The sequence below is a fragment of the Anguilla rostrata genome, chromosome 7 (assembly GCF_018555375.3).
Source record: "Anguilla rostrata isolate EN2019 chromosome 7, ASM1855537v3, whole genome shotgun sequence".
In the NCBI taxonomy this organism is placed as follows: domain Eukaryota; kingdom Metazoa; phylum Chordata; class Actinopteri; order Anguilliformes; family Anguillidae; genus Anguilla; species Anguilla rostrata.
The window spans coordinates 38,890,153-38,908,421 of NC_057939.1; the positions used below are offsets into that span (position 1 = coordinate 38,890,153).

At 38.9% G+C, this 18,269-nt stretch overlaps 1 protein-coding gene and 1 non-coding gene across 5 annotated transcripts; both read left to right on the plus strand.

The window, feature by feature from the left end:
• The first annotated feature begins 4,416 nt into the window (after positions 1-4,416).
• On the plus strand, positions 4,417-15,959 carry LOC135259666 (NACHT, LRR and PYD domains-containing protein 3-like). Of its 4 annotated transcripts, XM_064344267.1 has the most exons (17): positions 4,417-4,529; positions 5,338-5,517; positions 6,231-6,341; positions 6,428-6,538; positions 6,625-6,735; positions 6,822-6,932; positions 7,019-7,129; positions 7,216-7,326; positions 8,703-8,778; positions 9,027-9,072; positions 9,331-11,119; positions 13,379-13,726; positions 13,905-14,078; positions 14,324-14,497; positions 14,716-14,889; positions 15,042-15,088; positions 15,387-15,959. In XM_064344267.1, the coding sequence occupies exons 2-17, from the start codon at positions 5,474-5,476 to the stop codon at positions 15,917-15,919; spliced, it is 4,071 nt and encodes a 1,356-aa protein (XP_064200337.1). In that variant the 5' UTR covers positions 4,417-4,529; positions 5,338-5,473; the 3' UTR covers positions 15,920-15,959. The 4 variants fall into 4 exon arrangements, with proteins under 4 accessions (XP_064200337.1, XP_064200338.1, XP_064200339.1 ...); XM_064344266.1 differs by lacking the exons at positions 4,417-4,529; positions 5,338-5,517 and adding an exon at positions 6,064-6,144; XM_064344268.1 differs by lacking the exons at positions 6,231-6,341; positions 6,428-6,538 and having other exon boundaries at positions 5,338-5,518; positions 6,668-6,735.
• A 2,073-nt stretch (positions 15,960-18,032) lies between these two features.
• trnai-aau (transfer RNA isoleucine (anticodon AAU)) lies at positions 18,033-18,106 on the plus strand. Its single transcript has one exon. It is a non-coding gene; the product is annotated as a tRNA-Ile (tRNA).
• Positions 18,107-18,269: the final 163 nt, after the last annotated feature.

Sequence of the window (18,269 nt, forward strand, 5' to 3'; positions counted from 1 at the left end):
GGGCAGACTGACAGACTTCCACAAAGACACCCGCAGCGGCAGAAGTACTGCAGAAATGTAGGCTATGCAACTCAGAGATGCTCGTTGCAGATGCAGTGCGAGCTTCGTTTAAGTCGTCAAGGGCTAACAGGAAAAATATGCTGTTTTCATCTTTTTTTTTCTTTTTTTTTTATTAACTTGCATCAGTGAAATTTTCTGCTCGTCATACTTTCTTGCTAGATTATCCTGCACATGACGACGACAAAGCCCAATATCAGATGTTGTGGCAGAAGTGCAGGTGAACTAGAATCAAAGCCAGCGGTACAATGAATTTAAAAGCTATTATTATTATTATTATTATTATTATTATTATTATTATTATTATTATTATTATTATTTTGTCAACTCTTCTTTCTTTTGCCAAAACAACAGACAGATATTCTCGAAACGCTCCCACGTCATCCTCCCCTGGCTTCCCATTATTAATCAATAGAATTCTCAACTTAGTTGTTTCTATTAATTTCTATTAAATGACCAAACGTTGGTTTCTAATTTACATTTTTTATTTGCATTCAGTGCAATAAATTTTGTATAAACAAATAAAAGCTGAAAACAAAATTTTAAAAATGTTTAAAGGCAAGTGTCTTTGTTTGAAGACTGTCATCATTGCTATTATTGGTTATATTCCTTTAGGGGATATTTTTCTTTATGGGTAACGAATCATGAGGGACTTATTGTCACAGTTCCTGTCTCTGACCGTCAGAGGTCGCCAATCCCTAGCCCCAGTTGTTCTCTGTTTTGCATGTTTGGTCTCTGTTCCTTGTTATTGGTGTTTCTTGCTTTGTGTTAGCACTTGTGTCTTGTTCAGTTATTTAGTCTGACATTTTCTTCTGCGAGAGTTGTGTCATTATTGTATTATTGGTTTTGTTATTGATTGCACTTGCGTTTTATTTGTTTATCATTTATACACTTAAGTCTCTAGTTCTCTGTTGACGCCAGTGTTATGTTTGGTTCAGGCTGATTGGGTTTCCTGGTGCATTGTTATTCCTAAATTTCGCTCTGTTCATTATTTTTGTTAGTTTCAGCACTGTTTCCCCAGTAAATTATTTTTGTTGTTTTACCTACCTTTACTTCTACCTCTGCAGCATTAATTACCCAGAAGGCCCTATGATGTGCCTGACAATGCCTCCAGAAAATTCTGTGTTAAATATGATATGGATGGGGGCCTTTTATGAAAAATAAAAAATGTTTTTGGGAGACAATTATTACATGCAGTCATGCAGAATCAATGACACAAATGACTGAATTATAATAATAATGATTGTAATTATTGTTGTTATTATTATATTTTGAAAAATTATTTTGATACAATTATTATAATAATATTATACTAATAGCATTTACAGGAGCTGTTTTGAATGACATAGCGGCTTCATTATAGGATTTACATAATTATAAGTTTTGCTTGGCCTAAAGATGGAACCAAAACTTTTAACAGTTCTTGGTGAAATACAGACTTTTTGGTGAAATACCTCTTTTGGTATTTGTATGTTTTAATACTAAAATTATGGGATGCTAAAATCATCGTGGTCATTAAATTCTATACATACTGTTTTTTTTTTATCATATAAAATTATGAAATCAAACTGTTTTCTGAGAATATATTCCTGAAGAACACCTTCCTAGGTATTCATGCCATGCAATCCACGCTTTTTTACTGTAGGAATTTTGGAATTATGGGATGGCAATTAAATACATGTCACTTTAAACAATTCAATAATGTAATGAAATCAAACTGTTTTCTGCAAAGTCCAATATTTCCTTGAAGAAGACCTTCTTAGGTATACCTGCAATAGATTCAGTGCATTTTTACTGTCGGAATCTGGAATTATGGGATGGTGAAATCATTCAAAATGGTCATTAAATTCTATACATACCATTAAAAAAAAATAATAGAAAAGAATGAAGTCAAACTGTTTTCTGCAAACACCAATATGTTTTGAAGAAGACCTTCCTAGGTATTCATGCAGTGGATTCTGTGTATTTTTATTGTAGGAATTGTGAATTATGGGATAGCAAATTCCCCCAAAATGGCCATTCAATGGCCATACATGATGCTTCTTAAAAAATATATGAAATAATTAAATCAAACTGTTTTAAGCAAACCCTTATACATTCTTGAAGCCCACATTCCCAAATATTCATGCAATGGATTCTGGGCCTTTTTACAGTGGGAATTTGGAATTCTGAGACGGTTGAGTCCTCAAAAATGGCCATTCAATTAAATACATGCCACTATTAGAAATTCAATAAAATAATTTAATCTGACTGTTTTCCGCAAACTCTAATGCACTCTTGCAGACCACTAACAATTTGACTTAATTTGTTTATGGAATTTTTAATAAACATAATTTACTATTTGAATTGATTATTTTATGGAATTAAAAAAATTTATGTAACTAAAAAAAATGGCATGCATTTAATTTATTTGCCATTTTGGGGTATTGAATATGGAATTCTGAAGCATTTATTAATTAATTTATTGATTGATTCATTCATTTATTGGGGTATTGAAAGCCAAGTAGTAACTTCGCCAGTGGTAGATTTGGGTCACAATCGGGTTCCCGTAAAGAGTAATGTAGAACGCACAGGAAAGTTTTAACCCTTTATCTGTCACTCATTGAAATAGGTGATGAAAAAATTAATTAACCATAAATACCTATTACTAGAGCACCAAATAACAATATCTAACAGTTTTCTTTCATAACTTGACCCCTTTTTTAGTAATTATAGACCTTGGTTGAGATGTCAGTTTATGGTAAAAGCTGCTATTCACAAATTGCTATATTTCTGAACATTTCTTCCTGGAACACAATCATTTTAATCTCTCTTTAAAACCTGAAAACAGTTTATTGCTTTTTTTTACACTCCGTCAACATGTTTTTGGTCTGTAAATGTCCTATCAATTACAATGGCTAGGTCCACAAATATGTATATATTGACATAACTGCATCAATGCATTCTGCTTTAAATCAGACTGTTTGACTGTCATTTATAAGTTTAACTGTTGTTCTATGAACAAAACAGTTTAAATATGTATGTAAAAAAAAAAAACATTAATTCCAGGTATCATTGATTTCATTTTGATTACATATTTCATATCGAACATATAATTAACTACGATTTGGAACAAACATCTGTGTATGTATATGTATAGATACTCCATTTTGTGGCATTTCTGCTTTATAATCAGGCACCGTTTCATACATCGCCATTTTATTTTAAGTATAAACTCATGAACAAAACTTTAAAAACTTCAAACTTTAAAAAACACCCATTGCAGGTATCTGAGTTCATGCTCAGTCCTGAACATATTTTTTCAAATGATCAGATTTGGAATCTCTTATTCACCTCATTTTCAGCTTTCATTTGAGATGATGCGTGACAAAGCACTGCTGTGTGCTGTTTAGACACAGGAAGACGCCGCACTCTGCACACTTCTATCGTGACACCCCCTTTGGGCAGAGTTTGCATCGCCCTCGCTGTGGGCCACAGGCTGGGCGTGTATCAGGCTCACTAAGCTCAGGGATTGGTAGCTCTTCAACTGTGTCACCTGTGTGCCTTGGCACATAGTCAGGATCATCCAAGTCCTCATCACTGTCCTCTATGTCTGACTCCTCTGGATCAAGGGGGACCACAGCTTTGCTACCCTTTCCTCTGCCATAGAAAAATTTGGTGTCCATCACTAAGAATGAAACAATACACTGCACTACATGTTTTCCCATAACATATATGTGCATGCACATTCGTCGTGGCATTGTTTTGACAGCCTTATGCAACGTCAAAACATTTATTTCCATCCAGAATTGCATTATCTTGTATTCACAATAGGAGAGTCGAACCACTCCGTAAGGTCTTCTCCAGCACATCTCGAAGACTTTCAACGAGGTCAAGGTCAGGACTCTGTGGTGGCCAATTCATGTGTGAAAATGATTCTTCATGCTCCCAGAACAACTCTTTCACAATTTGAGCCCGATGTATCTTGGCATTGTCTTCCTTGATTATGCCCGTGCCGTCAGGGAAGAAAAATCCATTGATGGGATAACCTGGTCATTCAGTACATTGAATGACCATTTTATTGCCACATAACGTTGCTCAGCCTAGACCTGACCAACTGAAGCAACCCCAGATCATAAAACTGCCTCCAGAGGCTTGTACAGTGGGCACTGCTCAAAAAAATCCAAACGGCAACTTTTTTTTTTTGGCCAGGCAGTGTATAATGTAATAGGATAATATTGTGTTTTAGTAATATAATATAATTTCATTGTATTTGTTCACTTTTCCCACTCAAACATCGTCCTACCACACTAACTACTATGCTAACATCTGCCCTGCCTCATAGTAATTTCTACCCAAATCACGTGACCGCAGTGGCGAACCGCAAGGGGTGCAACTCGTGTGAAGAAAGTGAAAGCGAAACCATTGGGCTATAAACGATCAAAGGACACAACGGCAGGGGAAACATAAAAAAAAGAATAAGAATAAAAGAGGTAAGTGGGTCCCATGCGCTCTTTAATGGGGTGTAGAGTATCTGCATTTTGGAATGCTTATAAATCTAAAAAATATTGCCCTATCCAAAAGACGCTTTAAACGTCAGGAAAACATCGTCTACATTATGAAACAGCGATTGTCTGCGTACACATTTGAAACGAAGCAGCACAGGTGAAAAGGGTGATAAGTTGGTCTATTTTGAGATATTATGATATACAATTTAATAAAATATCAGAAACAATGTTCAGAAACGACTCTATATTGTTAATTTAGATGTTTTTATGCCGTCAGGCAGGGGCGCCCGCAGTGGCAGCAGCTCATTTTCGGCAAACTTAGAGGAACCATCTAGGCCTAATAACGTAAACAGAAGTGAAAGATAGACAATATTGTTTCCAGTAAATTTTGATACCAATGCTTTTAACGACTTAGATTTTTTACTTTTAAAGGGTTATTGGCGGTGCTTTGTCTGCTTCAGTGACGTGGCATTTTTGTACGTTGCTTTTGATGTTTCACTTTCCCTTTAGCTACGTCTCCACCACCTATGATTAGGGAAAGTGATTATTTTGCAGCAACAGCAACTAGAAAACCTATTAAACCAAAACAACTTTAGTACACCCCGCCACATATCCACATTCTAAGTGTCATTCTGTCAATGTAATTGTCAGTGGTGCATTTGAATATGGCTGGTGTATATGAAAGAACTCTTATGACAGTATAATTTTCATTTTAACCTTATCAAGATGCTTAGATGGCTTGATAATGTGTACTTAAAACTATGTGTGTGTTTCTGTCTGTCTGTCCGTACAGGCCTACTGATTGGTGTCATGCAGTCCATTCTGAACTCCTGGTCTCGTATTCCTGAAATGGCCACACTGACTCAGCAGTGAGGATGTCTCAGAAGTGAAAGAATAGGTCTGCTGACTTCAAATCAAGTCTCTCTGAGATGTCTGAGACCAGCTCTGGAACGCTCAGTTCTAAAAGGAAAAAGTATGATAGTTTTATTAAATTAGGTTGTATCAACAACTCCCTGCTGTGCCCAAAAAGCACCTGTGAAGACCTGTGTATGTGTGTGGGTTCCTCTACGAACCACTCGATCATTACCCATCTTCCACCGTGGTCTGAAGACGCATCTCTTTAGACTGCACCTGGACTAACTATCACTACTCTGCAGGGCACTCCAAATCTAGGATCGCTCTTATCACTTGTATGCTTATATCTTGTTCCTCTAGCATTTTCATGTTACTGTTGAATCTCCATCCAGCACATATATTGCACTTGTATCATTATCTTGATGTTGTAGCTCATCATCATGCCTCCTAGTTTGACTTACCATAATTTTCTGACCTAGCCTATGCTTACTATGTGAACTGGACTGTGTGAATGTGTTCATGGCTATGGATAACTGTTACATAATGAGTATTGTACCTTGTCCGACCTGTGTTTTGTAGTTGTTCCAATGACCTTTAGTATGCACTTATTGTACGTCACAGTATGCACTAAATGTAATGTAACATGTTTGTGTGTGCATGTGCATCAATTCATGCTAGTTGCTAAAAGTACTGACTCAATGTCTCATTCAGTCAACTTTGGGGGAGACTCATCAGGTGATAAAAGGTAATGTAGGAGGGCTGTAGATCCTGGCTAGTTAGCATATTATTGAAGATAAGAGGTCATGGTCATTAAATGTGTTCTGTTCACAGGATCCAGTTGGAGAGAGCAGTGTCACCTGTACCCAGCCATCTATCAATGAAAAGTACTGACTCAATGTCTCATCCATTCAACTTTGGGGAAGACTCATCAGGTGATAAAAGGTAATGTAGGAGGGCTGTAGATCCTGGCTAGTTAGCATATTATTGAAGATAAGAGGTCATGGTCATTAAATGTGTTCTGTTCACAGGATCCAGTTGGAGAGAGCAGTGTCACCTGTACCCAGCCATCTATCAATGAAAAGTACTGACTCAATGTCTCATCCATTCAACTTTGGGGAAGACTCATCAGGTGATAAAAGGTAATGTAGGAGGGCTGTAGATCCTGGGTAGTTAGCATATTATTGAATATAAGAGGTCATGGTCATTAAATGTGTTCTGTTCACAGAATCCAGTTGGAGAGAGCAGTGTCACCTGTACCCAGCCATCTATCGATGAAAAGTACTGACTCAATGTCTCATCCATTCAACTTTGGGGGAGACTCATCAGGTGATAAAAGGTAATGTAGGAGGGCTGTAGATCCTGGCTAGTTAGCATATTATTGAAGATAAGAGGTCATGGTCATTAAATGTGTTCTGTTCACAGGATCCAGTTGGAGAGAGCAGTGTCACCTGTACCCAGCCATCTATCGATGAAAAGTACTGACTCAATGTCTCATCCAGTCAACTTTGGGGGAGACTCATCAGGTGATAAAAGGTAATGTAGGAGGGCTGTAGATCCTGGGTAGTTAGCATATTATTGAAGATAAGAGGTCATGGTCATTAAATGTGTTCTGTTCACAGGATCCAGTTGGAGAGAGCAGTGTCACCTGTACCCAGCTATCTATCGATGAAAAGTACTGACTCAATGTCTCATCCAGTCAACTTTGGGGGAGACTCATCAGGTGATAAAAGGTAATGTAGGAGGGCTGTCGATCCTGAGTAGTTAGCATATTATTGAAGGTAAGAGGTCATGGTCATTAAATGTGTTCTGTTCACAGGATCCAGTTGGAGAGAGCAGTGTCACCTGTACCCAGCCATCTATCGATGAAAAGTACTGACTCAATGTCTCATCCAGTCAACTTTGGGGGAGACTCATCAGGTGATAAAAGGTAATGTAGAAGGGCTATGCATCCTGGGAAGTTAGCATATTATTGAGGGCAAGAGGCCTTGCAAGGATTTTGCAGAAGGGCTTAAAAATAATTTGTGAACAATGTTGCAAGTTCTATACTTTTCCCCCAAAATCAGCTCTACTGTACAGCATCTAACTGAAAGTCATTAGAAAGGTTTCGTTTACAATTTCAAGAGCCTTAATTCTTAGAAGCAATCACTGAGATGAGATTTGAAGATACAAAACTCTCAAGAGGTAGTGGTTCAAAACCTTTGGGGTCTGTTACAAGCTGCTCCATTCGTATTCTGGGGGAACTGTAGACAGGATATGACCAGTGGCTCAGAAATCCAAGCTAGACACGACAGATAGATTGATATAAGGAATATTTGGTTTTCACCAAATGAAGTTAAATTAATGTAAAGGTGTCACTGGATAAAGAATGAGAGAAAGATGTAAAAATGGATGTTTAAAGGGAGGTAACAAATGTATCTGACCAGGAAATAGGGTCACATGTCCCATCAATGGTTGGAATATGGATAATTTATATGGTATTTCCAGTGCTATTAATATATTATGCTTACAGACAGTAACACATTAAATTCATTTAAAATACTCATTAATTATGTGTTGATTGAGCATATATTAAAAACGGTTGTAATTTGGGGAGGTATGATTAATGGTTTCTTAAAGTTACAGTATTTTAGTTTGAAAACCTATAGGATAGATGTATAGCTGGACAAGCTGCTTTGCTAATATATTATATATTCTGCTCTGCTAATGTTACTGTAACTGTATATTCTGCTCTCCTAATGTAACTGTAAAGAGTAATGCACATTACTTTTGCCAGACATAGCAACGACAAGGCTCATTTTCAATTGAGAAACTGGTATAATATTAAATCACATACTCAGTTGTACATATGTATGACAAAGTGCATATGGTCAACTGTTTTATTTATTTAATAAATTGATTTTAAATGAAATATCCCAGAGGCTCTGATTTTGTACTGTATCACGGAGCCTCTGGGAAAGCAACATTTAGTTGAAAGTTCTGCCTGAACCTCCCCAGGAAGATATTAAGCATTCTGAAGGCACTGTGTAAATTCAGCACAACCTCTGCCCATTTGCTTTTTTCTGTTTTAAATTTCCCAGCATCTATTTGTATTGCCAGTTGTATCACTTCGGCATGAAGTCAGGGTCATCAGCAAATCAAATCTTCTATAGAGGCTTAAAAAATGCAAAAGAAAAATATCACAAAAGTGGGATTCATTCTGAGCAACCCAGTTTCAAGTCTAAATCCTGACAGAGCAGAATGTACTACAGCACCCTTATCATCATGGGCGCTGTGTGGTGTTATTTTTAAATGTTTTCTTCTCAGGGCACAATGGTCAACAGGGTTCTGCCCTCAGGTAGAGATGAGAGACCGATCCAATGGTTCAAACATCGCTAAAAAGGTATGATATGACTTATCCAGTTTTTCTCAAGATAAGTTGAACTGGAAAATCTTGTACATGTATGGCAAATGGACTGCATTAATATAGCACTTTTATCCAAAGCACATAATTACAGTAATGGATCCGCCCCTTCTCCCCTCCACCCCTCCCCCCAGTCCACAATGCACACCTCCCTGCCCTGCCATTTGCCAATCTCCAACCCCGTTACATGTTTGTCCCATTTTAATTTCTTCACATCTGTATTTCAGTCTCAGAAGGATCTTGATGGCTCACTTGAGAAAGACCACCAGAAGAGTACGTTTTCTCCCATTTCAATGTTTCCAGGAGGTTGAACTTTTGGAAATTGAAAAATGTAGTATGTTTTAAAGATAATAACAGTTTCATTAATATTTCAAAAGTAAATAATACCCGATGTTAGCATTTGCATAGTATATATTTTGTTAATATTCTGTTATACTTTGACAGATGCAGTTGTAAGTTCATATTCTGCTTTGCAGACATGCATACCAAAGGTTCTTGACTTATTTTTCAAAATCTTTTATTCCTCCTCAGATGAATCCATATTTAGAGACCAACAGACATTGAGAACTAATCTGAAGAAGAAATTTGAATGCATATTTGAAGGTTTCGAAAGGCAGGGCCGCTCGGCCCTCTTCAACGAGATTTTTACAGAACTCTACATTACAGAAGGGGGAAGTGGGGACATAAATAATGAACATGAGGTGAGACAAATTGAGGCAATATCCAAGAGACAAATGGCACAGGAAACTGTAATAGACTGCAATGACATTTTTAAACCTCTACCAGGTCAAATAGGGCCAATCAGAATTGTGCTAACCAAGGGGATTGCTGGTATTGGAAAAACCTACTCTGTTCATAAGTTCATTCTTGACTGGGCTGAAGGAAAAGCCAATCCAGATGTGAATTTCATCTTCATTCTTCCTTTTCGAGATCTGAATTTGATGGCAGAGAGAAAATTCAGTCTCATGCAACTCCTCCAGCACTATTTTCCCGAACTGAAAGAAATTGAAAATGTTGCCAATGATGATGTCAAAAAAGTGCTGATCTTTGATGGTCTAGATGAATGTCGACTTCCTCTAGATTTCCAGCACAATGAAATCTGCTCTGATGTAACAGAGTCAACATCAGTAGACATGCTCCTTACAAACCTCATTAAGGGGAATCTGCTTCCCTCTGCTCTCCTCTGGATCACCTCCCGACCAGCAGCAGCCAATCAAATCGCATCTGTGTGCATAGATCGGGTAACAGAGGTACGTGGGTTCAATAACCCACAGAAGGAGGAGTACTTCAGAAAGAGAATCGGAGATCCAAACATGGCACGCAGAGTTATCTCACACATAAAGTCATCCAGGAGTCTCTACATCATGTGTCACATACCAATCTTCTGTTGGATTTCTACTTCTGTTCTGGAAACGCTGCTGAGTGAAGCACACAATGGAGAACTCCCTACAAATCTGACTGAATTGTACACGCACTTCCTGTTCATTCAGACGAATGTGAAGAATCAGAAGTATGATGGCACCAGTCAGACTAACCCAAAGATGATGTTGGAGTCAGATGCAGAAATCATCCTAAAACTAGGACATTTGGCTTTTAAACAGCTGGAAAAAGGTAATTTGATATTCTATGTAGAAGACTTAAGAGAATGTGGCATTGATGTCCCAAAAGCTTCAGTGTTCTCTGGAGTGTTCACAGAAATCTTTAAAGAGGAGTTTGGGCTGCACCAGGAGAAAGTCTACTGCTTTGTGCATCTTAGTGTCCAGGAGTATATGGCTGCCTTGTTTGTGTTTCATTCATGTGTAACTGAGAAGCGAAACATCCTCGCACCAGAGGCGCCACAATCTCAGGATGTCAGCATCCAGTTGTTCGAGTTATACAAGAATGCAGTGGATCAGGCATTGGAGAGTAAAAATGGACACCTGGACCTGTTCATCCGATTCCTTCTCGGTCTCTCATCGGACACTAATCAGACTCTTTTAGGAGGGTTTCTAAAACAGAAATTTAGCATATCAAAGGACATTGAGGAAGCGGTGGCTTACATCAAGAAGAAGATCAGGGTGGAATCCTCAGCAGAGAGGACCATCAATCTGTTCCACTGTCTGAATGAACTGAAAGCCAACTCTCTTGTAGAGGAAATCCAGACATCCCTCAGATCTGGAACACTGTCTGATAAAAGGCTGGATCCACATGAGTGCTCAGCTCTGGCCTTTGTTTTATTGATGTCAGATGTTTTGGTTGAGTTTGACTTGAAGACATACAACACATCAACAGTAGGTCAGGAGAGACTGATACCAGTCATCAAGTACAGCAGGAAGGCTTTGTAAGTATTCTTAGTTTTCATATGATCTGCAAAATTCAGTTTAAAGGTATGGGAAGCAAAATTCTCTATGCATTATTTACATGACAACAATGGTTTTGACAGACTAGAATTTGGGTCTTCACCAAATGGTATGTTAATATTATTTGCCAACCTTATTTGATACACCTAAGCTTCACAATTAAAGGTGAGGATAGACCTTGTTTTCTCATATTATGAAATAGCTGATCATGATATGATGAAAGCTGTGTCAGGTTTTCTTTTCTTCACAACCAGTGTTACATGTCTACTAACCATGATGAGCTGTTCCAAAAAAATCATGGGAAAAGGATTTGAGATCCAGTTGTAGGTATGACCTGGCAGAATAGTTACATCCAGTCAGAGTTCCCTTTTCTTAAATAGATTTTTCTGAATGCTGATTGTTGATATCCAGCATTATACATCCCAAATCACAAAGTCTCTAAGAGGGCAAAAATGTATCACACAGCTTTAATTGTTTAGTCAGTCAGTAAATGTGAAGCGATAAATGATGATTCTTTTAGTTATAGGTCCAATCCTCAGGCTTAGCTGTATCATCAGAGAGCTATGACTGTGATGCTGAGATAGGAACCAAATTGGCCTGGTCCAGACAGGTAGACTGCATCCATTGATCCCAATGACACCCTTGTTGCCCAGAGTGGGCAGGCAAAACAAGGTGGAGGTAGAGGTGTAGGGTGAAAAATGAACAGTGTCTTTAGGGAAAGTCCATCAATGGAGGGCACACACTTACATTAAGCAGCTGTGCTCCTACTGTGCAGGTGTGGGTGATATATTGGTTGCTCAACAGTCACAATTATTCCAAACTGGGGTAAACATGAAAATGTGAAATGCCACTGTTAAAATCATTGTTTCAGAGGAATAGAATTGGTGCCATTTAATTAATTAATCCAACTTGATATCAGAAGTATTCGTCTCTGTGTCTGTGTGATGCACTCGATCCCTCTTCCCTTAACAGACCAATGTTAATACAACTCTGACAGAGCACATCCGAGTCCAATTAGGATCATATTACATTACATTACATTACAGGCATTTGGCAGACGCTCTTATCCAGAGCGACGTACAACAAAGTGTATAACCATAACCAGGAACAAGTATGACGAAACCCCTAGAGAGAAGTACCGGTCCAAGTACAGGGAACAACCGCATAGTTCAACTTGGACCCTGATGGTTAAACTGATTAACACTAACAACGAGAACGGCAACAACGCAATCTATGGAAAAATAAAAATAAATAAAAGTACAAGTAGTCGTTAAGACAAGCGCATCAACTAACTAACCTATGAAACAGCTGCCTAGTTACAACCCTAAGTTTAGTCATTTACAGGGGGGAAGGGAGGGATGGAGAGAGGTGCAGCCTGAAGAGGTGGGTCTTCAGTCGTCGTTTGAAATTGTTAACAGTCTCAGCTGTTCTGACCTCCACAGGGAGGTCATTCCACCATCGTGGGACCAGAACAGACAGGAGACGTGTTCTGGAAGTGGTCACATCCTGAACACAGAGCATAGATAAACCAGGTATACCAGGGGCTCACAGACTTGATCCAGGGGCCCCTGAGTTGCTTGTTCTCATTTAATTTCAATTGCAATCCCTGAACAATTGCAACCCCAGTGAACTGTTCTCTCTGAGAGTTGATTTAATACTGAACATTTTACTGTGCACTAAAAGTCTCTAATTGAAAATAACAGTTCACTGGGGTTGCAATTGTTCAGGGATTGCAATTGAAATTAAATGAGAACAAGCAACTCAGGGGCCCCTGGATCAAGTCTGTGAGCCCCTGGTATACCTGGTTTATCTATGCTCTGTGTTCAGGATGTGACCATGTTGATTATAGGTGGATCTAACAAGTTATGTCAACTCATTCCTGGGCAAAAACTTCAAGTAACTTGGAATTTTATGTGGACATGAGAGTAGGCCTGAAGCCAGATATTTGTCTGGTGAATTTGAGATTGAAAACTCACCTAAAATGGAAAGGGCCATAGTAAATGTGAATGAGCAACCCTGCATAGTCTTTAATTTTATGGGTGAAGGGAGACAACTGAGTCAGAACCACATGTAAAACTTCACATGCTTCAGACAAGGAGAACATCTGATTTCAGGTCCAGAGACTAGCTCAGACCACTTGCCTTTTTCTGGTCAGCAGTACCACTGTTCATCTCTGAAAACTATCATTAGGTCATTGCTTTGTAACTGACATGTAACCATATGTACCCATTTCCATGCAGACTGGACCGATGTAGTCTCACAAAGAAATCGTGCTGTTCTGTGGCCTTGGCTCTACAGTCAGTTCCTTCACATCTACAAGAACTGAACCTCAGCCACAATAACCTGGGAGATTCAGGAATGGAGGTTCTCTATCCTGGTCTGATTAGTCCAAATTGCAAACTACAGAGTCTGAGCCTCTGTAACAGTGATTTTGGAGATACAGGAGTGAAGTTGCTCTGCGAATACCTGAGCAGTACAAACTGCAAACTACAGAGACTTGACCTCTGCAACAATAACCTGGGAGATTTGCGACTGAAGCCACTATTTTCTGTATTGGCAAGTGAAAACTGTACACTTCAGTCACTGGAGTGAGTATTGCTGTGACATAGAATACCTTTATAAACTGCATTTAGTGTTTATGTCATAACATGTATTGCAATAGACATCTATAGCAGCTGTAATGTCTATAAAAGGCTGATACATACTGTACTTGTGGATTGTCTATAGGCAGAAGAGTGAAGGACTCTCATCTCTTTCTCTGTACAGGCTGTCAAGCTGTCAACTCACTGAGAGAGACTGTGGTTCTCTGGCACCAGCTCTGCGTTCAAACACATCACACCTGAGAGAGCTGGATTTGAGAAACAACCGTCTAGGAGATTCAGGAATGAGAGAACTCTCTGCAGGACTGGGGGACCGCAACTGTAAACTAGAGAAGCTGGTGTACGTACAGGGTTGGAGTTTATGTGGGCATCTGACCTTACTCCTCTATCTCATCACCTTGCTTCTGTGCCAGCGTTCCTATATGATACTAGTTTGTTAGGGCATAGTTAGACGAAACTTCTTTAGAATTAGTCTTAATGAACATATTGTGTGCATACAAGTTTGCTTTGTGTATATTAAGCAATTTTAAACTTTGTATATGCATTTGTGTAGAGAGCTGAGATCCTGTTTTATTCTCTCCACAGTGTGAGTCATTGTGATCTCACGGAGGACTGCTGTGATGTTTTGGCCTTAGTACTGCGTTTGCCCCACTCAGAGCTGAGAGATCTGGAGCTCAGTGACAATGACTTGCGAGATTCAGGAGTGAAAGCACTCTGCACTGGATTGGAAGACCAACAATGTAAACTGCAGAGCCTGAGGTGATGAAAATTCTACTGCTAATGTTTTCTAAATGCACTGTTCTGCTAACTCCCCTGCATAATGTGCCATAATGCTATCATATCCCCTTACACGAGAGATGCAGACAGACCATAGCGAGTTGGCAACTTACGTCAGGCAGCTACAGTTACGATGTTCGCTACAAATATTGAAATACACACCACCATCTTCAGAAAACTTTTTCTCCATCTCTTTTCAGGCTGTCAGGCTGTCGAGTCACAGAGAAAGGCTGTATTGACTTGGCTACAGCCATGCGTTCAAATCCCTCTCAACTCAGATTGCTGGATTTAACCTACAATCATCCTGAGGAGTCAGGAGTGAGAGCACTCTCTGCTGGAATGGAGGACCCCAGCTGTGCACTTGAGACACTGCTGTAAGTGCAGAGTGGGGTAGCGGAGGCAGAAGAGCTTGCTCATTGTCGCAAGGCTCTGAGTTTCCACATAACACCTCAGACGCTGTGTTACTCAGTTACTGTCTATTCTTCTGTGTGGTACTCAGTCACTGTCTGTTCTGCTATTCTTACAGTACGGACCATGGAGGAGAGAGCAGAAACAAACCAGGACTGAGAAAATGTAAGTCTGTTAGTGCTGGACAGCTTTATTAAATAATCAAGTTCCACTTAGATGGAAATTAGATATAGAGAGAGGAGAAAAAGATATTATATATCAAAAGGAAATAGATTCTTTTTATATAAAAAGGAAATAGATTCCTCAAAACCAGGACCAAGAAGTTCCTCAATTTCTTCTCACCCATTTATTCTCTGCTATGTCTCCTCTCTCCTACATATACTTGAGTCAAACACACATATAATTATACAAATAATAAAAATAATTGTTGTAATAACCTGATTAGCCTTCCTCTTGTTTGCAGATGCTTGTCAGCTCACACTGGACCCCAACACAGCAAACAGAAATCTGTGTCTCTCTGAGGGCGACAGGACGGTGGGACTGGCAACAGAGGAGCAGCCATATCCTGATCACCCAGAGAGATTTGACCTGAGCCCCCAAGTGCTGTGCAGAGAAGGTCTGTCTGGGCGATGTTACTGGGAGGTTGAGTGGAAAGGGAGAGGGGCTGACATTGGAGTGGCATATAAAAGTATTAGCAGGAAAGGACTAGGTAAGGAGTGTGAGCTTGGACAGAATGAAAACTCTTGGATTCTTTATTACAATAAATACCAATACTCCGCACGCCACAGAGATAAGAACACAAACATACCTGCCTCCCCCTTCCCCTCCCATAGAGTGGGGGTGTATCTTGATTGGTCGGCGGGCACTCTGTCCTTCTACAGCATCTCCTCTGATTCAGTGATCCCCCTGCATGTGTTTTTCACAAAGTTCACTGAACCCCTCTATCCTGGGTTTTATGTTTGGTCTGATTCTTCAGTGTCCCTGTGCCAGCTGTAGTAAGATCAAGTGTACTGGAGGAATACCTGTCAGACACAGCCCCACACACACACACACACACGTGCAAACACACACAAATGAAATCATGTGCACACAGGCATGCATATACATTTCTCACAACCACAACCTAAGACCCGGCAGTTCATTTTTCTCCCCTGTAGGGTGACAAAGTCTGAGTCTCTATAAGTTTGTTAATCTGACAGAAACGATTATATTCCTCTATGATGTAAATCTTATGCATAACTACTCATACATATAGCCATCTGCTCATTCAGTCAACTTAATATGGCAGACTACATGTTGAAATAGTTCACTGACAACTTGCTTTTGTGGATCCATGATCATTTTAAGTTTTTGAATAATTCCTTTAGTGCTAACAGGAGGCACAGGAGGTACGTAATAGTATTGGCAATGAAATATTGGAGTATTAGTGATTAAAAATGATCCGTTTTGTATGCCAGATTATAATTAATTATGCTGTCCTTTATGGTAAATATCAATCTGATTGAATATTTTCTGGAGCTACTAAATTGTTATGTTTAAGATTCAGTTATATTACAAAAACAGAAAAAAATGCACTGAATGATTTTCCCTGTTAATAAAATATTATGCTCTTAGTCATGCTTTTGATTATTTTTTAAATTATATTTTATATCTGTCTTGTTTCTAAATTATTTTTTCCCATTAGGCCAACATATCACTATCCAAAACACCAGACCATTAATGTGTGAAATTGAAAATGTTTGTCACATGAGCACATATTTTCTTTGGTAGATATTTACATTTTTGTTTTCCTGTCAGTTTGTCTGAGGCAGAATTTGTATTTATTGTAATGGTGGGGGGTGTCGGAGAACCAGAAGCGACTAATAATGGAGAACGAAAAGCTAACGCTACAGGAAGCGTTAGCCACCAAGTCTTGAAGGACAAACCTGTCCAGCCACAAAACTGGTTCGAGAAACCAAAAACAAGACTTTACAAACCAGGGCAAAAAGAAAGGAACCAGTGATACAGAGATGAGGCTCTGATACCAAACCCTGAGACTGGTCTCAAAAAATAAAAAGACAACTGAGTGACAAAATACTCATCTGAAACGCATCTCAGGATTTTCATGTTTTTCTATCCTTTTTAGAAAAAAATGTATGCCTTTTAAGTGTGCCAATTCATATGTTTACATGATGTGTAATAAAATGTAAAATAATAATCATAATCACTTCTGAACCATGGTGTTGTTAATTGATTAATAAATGGAATGCTTAGGGGAAATTAATTGTGCCATTTTTTTTAATGACAGCTTGATTGCTACAGATCGTATTGGTAAATTTAAGCAAAGGGCTAAAGTTTATAGCTACAAAATTAGAATATCTTATTTTTAATAAGATGTTCCAGAATTGGGGTATTTGCAGATTACTTTGATATTCTGGAAAAACCTCCATTCCTGATTCCTTTGTATCTCAGAGGTTCTGATGTATTGCTGTTGATATCCCATATGACATCCCCATTCACTTCCATTTACGACTTCTGATTCTGCTCCCACAGAAAGGCCTGCTCTTCCCACAGAACAATGGGCACCATTTTGGTCTTCCACATCCTAACATACGACAGTTAACTTGAAACCTAGCAATACATTTTATGACATTACTTGACCAAATCTGGACATGGGCCTGTTTGCACTGTGAATATCTAGTTTGACTACTTAGTAGTGTTTATCCTCCTCTTGTACTTTTGTTCCCATCTAAGTGCCATTTACCACTAATTCATGCTCTTTCTTACCCTTCTCTTCAAGCAGAGGTGCTACTAAGTGTGCTGGCCAATTACACATTTCTGTAGTCTAATAATATGCATCTAGTAGATAATTCTCCAGACAACCAGGAGAGGGAAGCATTGTTCATGAAAAATTACCTGGCTGGGTAAATTTCCTTTTAGAAACGGGCATAAACTTTAGCCTACTTTTATTTACCATTGGTTTAGAGCTTGATACAATTGTGCTTCCATAAATTCTCCACACAAATACTCATCTGGAAGCCTAATGCATTTAATGTAATAAAAATAGTTCTGTTGGAAAATGTACACTGAAAGTTTTTTTTCATTTGTTGTCATGGTAGCAGTATGCAGTGGCCGGTTAGCTCAGTTGGTTAGAGCGTGGTGCTAATAACGCCAAGGTCGCGGGTTCGATCCCCGTACGGGCCAACTCTTTTCTGTAGTGCGCTCCCATAAAGCTCAAAAGATTCTTGTCTGGAACTGGACTTAATCAACCTATTCGGTATGTCTCTATGTCGCATTAAAACGCTTATTGGGACAATGTAGAATTTTACGAAAATTGCAATGTCGGCGTCACAAATGAATTACTAGT